We start from the raw sequence: 5449 nt of genomic DNA, 5'->3' as shown, positions 1-5449 counted from the left end.
TCAGAACATGAACAGTGGATACAGCTAATCACTTGGACCTTTCTATGGACAGAAGACTCATTTTACTGGGGCAATGGAATAATGTTTTTCTTATTTTATTTTTTTCTGCCAGAACATATTGTGCAGTAATTATGTAGGAATCTGCTTGTTATCTTGCTCTGAATGACTCTGTCATTATGGTGTCCCTGGTGTATGAAGGCCCGCCATATGATTAGATGGTGCTGAATGCTGCATTGAGCATCACTCCTACTCAGGCCGGGTATTATGGTGGTGCAGTTCCATGCACAGGTGTGAGGGTCCAGCCTGGCATCTCCACGGATGACGGCAGGATTGTGGCACTGCATCCAGGCTGCGGGGACAGATCTACATCTTCCTGGTGAAGAACAAAATAAGGGAATCTAAAAGGGGGAAGAGTGTAAATGACAGGCGAGAAGCAGCGCAGGAGCAGCTGTGAGTCAGGGAGGAGGGGTGGTCCATGAATGACTGTTCCCTCCCATCGTTCAGACTCAGCTGCAGGAGGGTGACAGAGAAACAGCTGAAATAAAAGGCTTTCCCTTCCTTTATCTGAGCAGCCTGTTAGGACCCCCATGTGTAGGTAAAGGGGGCACTGAGATGGATTTGGAGGTGAGTAGCCCTCCTGCCCGCTCGCTGTTTTCCCTGCCCTCTGCTGTTTTTTCTGCATGAATGAATGGATCAAGCAATGATGCTGGCTCATCCTCTCATGGCTGCCAGGTTAGTGCTGCTGACGCTTCTGTGTGTTTTATGTTGCCCAGTTTTTGTGCCTGTGACCTTGCAGTGATGTGGATGCACAGTATGGATCTATGTCTTATACACCCCCCTCCTTTCATGATGGGGGTGTATTGAGCAATGCTCTGTGCATGCTGTGGGACCATCTCTGCATTGTGACACATTTTGCTGCGGACTTGATGCTGTCCCCTCTTCATGCTGTGCTGGAAACGGTGCTCTGACAAAAGGCTGCGGCTGCTCCCACTCCGAGAGATGCCTGAATTACCAGTGCGTCATCCCGGGTATCACTGCAGTGTGTATGGAAGTGAACAAGGTGCCCATGTCCAGCACATGTGCCATGTACTGCAGGTGTGCAAACATGTCCTGTCTCCAGCTGGGACTGGGGCGGCTGCGCACACCTCTTGCTGTACATCAGGCCGCACACACAGGGTGTTGCCACTTCTTTTTGTGTCTAGTTTGCCAGTGTGATTGTGAAGTTGTGCTGGCCGATGCTTTCACACTGGGTAAGTTGCTTACTCCCTCGGGTACGAGCAGGTGGATGGAGCAGCCGGGGGCCTTGTCTCCGGCCCTTTTATTAAAATACCTCCTGAGAATTGGGCTAAAACTCACCAAGAAGGTGGGTAACCAAACAAGTCACTGCAATAGTACAGACGGCAACAGCCGAAATCTCTGAAGTGCATCTGATGCTAACTGATCAGTCATAGCCATCAGTACTGATACTTGGCATTTATGGGGTGCATACATTTTTCCACATGAATACTCACAGAATAAAAGAATAATGCAACATATCCTAAGGGGTAGTGGTCATAGGACTGGAGGAAAACTGACCAGGACGGGCCTACAAGGAGCACTGAGGTGGGGGACTTTACAGCATGGGTGGTGAGATGGGTTTGTCATTGTCAAAAATGTTCGACAATTAAAAGACAGTCTATTATCATTCATCTCCGCAGTTCTTGGATAATACGGATCACACTGTACCAGACCTGCAGAAGTTTTAACATCTTTGTAATTTTTCCCCCATCCTTTCGGAGCATGTGATTAGTTAGCAGTTGTTGAAGTGTCCTATATCCCATGTGCATGAGAAGGAGTATATAGGAGTATGGGTGGACAAAGGAAGGGGGTGATGATGAACACTGGTGAGAAAACCCACGTCTCACAATATCTCTGTTGTGAAACAAGGACAGGTGCTTGTCCCATCACAGAACGTCATTACTTGTGGGCACCTGCCAACAGGACTGAGTGCTGGATTTCTTTGTATCGCGGCTATAGCTTTAAGGACATATTGGGAGTTGTAGTTGTATCATGGCTGTAGACCATTACATATATACTGTATATGCACATTCTTTTCCTTGACCTGTGTCATTTTCTTTCCTCCTAGCTCACAAGCAAGGAATTAATATCTCCATGTTGGCACCCACTCCCCGAGACATGTCTCTTCCTTTTATCATGCATGTATCAAGGCCGCCTCCTAAGCCCATGGCTTGCAGGTCGCTGCGCTCTTCTCCATGCTTGCGGCGCCTTCTGTTTGCTGCTCTGTGGCTTTCTCTGTGTTTATGGTTTCTCCTGATGCTTGTCTGTGCGCTGCTCGCCTTTAGATCCCTCTGTTCCTGCACCATTGTTAGTCATTGGTCCGACCCAGTGATCTGCTCAGAGGACGCTGGATTCAGGGTCTCTGCTTCTGCTTTCCTACACTGATAACTATAATTGCTCAGCTACTGCTGCACTTTGTAGACACATTTAACTATAGCCTTTACTTTCTAGTATTCTCTAGTTGGCAAAATATTCCGCTGTATATTGTATGTAAACTTGAAAGGCGTTTTGCAGTTTTATATAAGTTAAGCTTTTAATGTTGTATAATGAAGTTTTACAACTTTCTAAATGAATGATGTGTAAATTCCTCACCATTACCAAGATCTTGCTGTCAGTAAATGGAAAAAATCTTGACGTCCAGAAGCTGAAATGTCTTAATTGAGTCATCTCTGCTTGCTGAGAGCTAAGGGTTTGCTTTTAACCCTTTTATAGTGAGACAACCCTTATTGCACTATAATCCAGGAATATATCTTTAAAAAAAAAAAATCTAAACTCCCCTGGCAATCCTTCTGCCTCTCTGTAGTCTGTAGTGGACCCCCTGTCTGAATGATTCCTCTTCTGATGGGGAAGGTGCAGGACCACTGACGTGCCCAAAGCATTGAGCAAATGGCTGCAGCGGTCTCGTGTTGTCCCCATCAACAGAGAAAGCAAGAAGACCAGTGGGCCACCAGAACAGAACCACATAGACGGGTAGGTGAGCCGAGATTTTATCTGTAGTCCTAGGCCTGATTTTTGTGGAAAAACGGGATGGGCGATGCTCTTACCCTTTAATTGTAGCAAACCCTGGATTTGACAGTTTTTTGTTTTCTAGATGTGTGTGGTCATATTATAGTCAAGACTGGATACAATTGTAGTAAACCCTGTGCCTTGAAGACAGGACTAGGCCTTAAATATGGTGAGATGTTGAAACAAAGTTTATTAGGAAGTTGCAGAACTTTTTATTTCCCATCACAAGGCCTCATGTACAGAAAACTAGGGAACTATATGAGGTTGGATATGTAACAGATGAATCATTTTTTGCTGTTTTAACCATGTTTTCTATTCACCTTAGCACGGCAAGTAACTCGAACCGAAGCTCGCCTGCCTGCTCTCCCATCCTGCGCAAGCGCTCCCGCTCTCCGACACCCCAACAGAGTGAAGGAGAAGTCATGGTGGAGAAAAGCTCGGACCATTCATCAGACAAATCACCTCCAACCCCAGAACCAGGAGTGCAGCGGAGTGGATCCTCTCAGTCGGGTCGCAGCGGTGGCAAGAACTCCAAGGTACATGCTGCCTGTGAGGATGCCAAAAAAACAAGTCCCGTAGACCGGAGGGTTTCTGGAGCTAAGAATGTGCTGTTTGTTATATGGGAAGATCTTGCGGTAGAGAAAGGGTTAATAGCTGTACAGAGACAGCAGATATATGTCTAATCCCCCTCCTTATTAGTGTGGTTAGTCGTTTGCTTGGTTTCATGTGAGCAGTATAGCAGAGCTGGGTTTACATCTTGGAATAACAAAATGTGTTGCTTTTTTAGATTTTTATTTTTTAGATTTTTTTTTCACATAGGACTGAAAGTAAATCTATTTTTGTTTTAGTTATTTAATTGAAATTAAACCTTGCTGCATCTTGATTCTCACATATGTGCAAAGATCTGAGCCGGGATCCGAAAACACTTCACTAATTGTTACTAAATCTGACTGTGGACTTCGGTGGTGATAATTTATGACGTTTCCGCAATTAGTACTGGATTATAGAGGCTGTCGGGCTGTATCCATCTGTCCTGTGAGTTCGGTCTCCTCCATTCCCATTTCATCCGATCAGATATTTTGCTGCTTTTATGAGGATTTTGATCCCCTTGGTTCTTTTGGAGCAGGCCGCGCAGATTCAGTTGTTTTTTTTTAGCTCTGTCAACACTTTTGTAAGGGTCGTCCCCATGTATACTTGTTGAGATGGACGTGATGCTTTTTATTTCAGGACTTTTTTTGTTTCATGCACTATTACATATGGGAAACAAAACCAAAGTAAAATTTCCATATTATTCTATTTTTTAACTGATTTTTACCTACATTTTTTCTTCTCCCATGTCTAAAATGAAATTTGGGTTTGTATTTTATCAGATTACTTTTTATTTGACCAGAATGTGATAACTTCACTTTTCTTTTAGTGTAAATAGCAATACAAATCACAAGGATGAGCACGTCAGAGCAAAAATGGTCACAGTCCCCTAACTTATGGCCACTAGCCCTGTGCCTATGGGCTGTGGACTTTTGCCCACCTGTGGCCAAGGTCCACTTGCTGTTAGCCAGGGTTTCCCTTGCTGTTAATCACATTTCTTTACTTATGGCCACTCGTTCCTTACTTATAGCAACAGGCCTCTGTCTGTTGGTGACGGGCATCTAACTTTGGGCCTCTATGGTTGTAAACATATGCATTTCAAGCACTGTGACTGCCGAATCTGAATGAGGGTCTGGATAGCGACTCTTCTACTATATCTTCTGTCCCATGTATGAGACCATATCCAGGAAGCAACATATAAGCAGAATGTGACCATGGACAGTGCTCCAGTGTCCCGTCTGCTCCTGTGTTCGGAGCACCCATCTGTCGGGCAGTAGTTATAGCTTCTGTCTCTATAGGGGACGATAAACTCTGCAAATTACACCAGCGTGTCTGCAGATAGAGGAATCACCTCTATTTTAGGCCAAGCTGTCTTTTCCTCAAAGACTCAGCATCTATCAGTGAAGGATCTGTCATATAACTTTTGTCATCCTTATTTTTAGAGATGTGTATTCTCACACTTTACCCACCACCATTTCCTTTCTTGTCACACACCTATATGTTTTTTTGCAATTCGACCTAGGCTACTGTGCAAGTTCTGCTGCTTAGTCTCCTGTGTGGACGGGTTGTGCATCTGTTGATTCACACTCTATGGGTAGTGAAAGGTTAATGTCACTCCACATCATCATTGTGCCGGACAGCAATGCAGCTATGTTGTGCAAAATTGTAAAGTTTACATGATCATTTCTATTTTTTAATTACGACTTTTTAAAGGGGTTGTCCCATAAAACAATATTGGTCACCATTTCACAGGTTAGCTGATTAATGTATAATTGCTAGTGGTCTGAGCATTTGGATC

General features: G+C 44.4%; 1 protein-coding gene across 1 annotated transcript; it reads left to right on the top strand.

Moving 5' to 3' along the window:
• The first annotated feature begins 419 nt into the window (after positions 1-419).
• Positions 420-3866, top strand: LOC143789704 (protein Aster-B-like). The gene is made up of 2 exons (XM_077279053.1): positions 420-732; positions 3389-3866. The coding sequence occupies exons 1-2, from the start codon at positions 689-691 to the stop codon at positions 3744-3746; spliced, it is 402 nt and encodes a 133-aa protein (XP_077135168.1). The 5' UTR covers positions 420-688; the 3' UTR covers positions 3747-3866.
• The last annotated feature ends 1583 nt before the right edge of the window (positions 3867-5449 follow it).

This window comes from Ranitomeya variabilis, unplaced genomic scaffold (genome assembly GCF_051348905.1).
Source record: "Ranitomeya variabilis isolate aRanVar5 unplaced genomic scaffold, aRanVar5.hap1 Scaffold_316, whole genome shotgun sequence".
Taxonomy (NCBI): Eukaryota; Metazoa; Chordata; class Amphibia; order Anura; family Dendrobatidae; genus Ranitomeya; species Ranitomeya variabilis.
The sequence above is the reverse complement of the archived record's forward strand: the minus strand, read 5'-3'. Positions and strand labels throughout refer to the sequence as shown.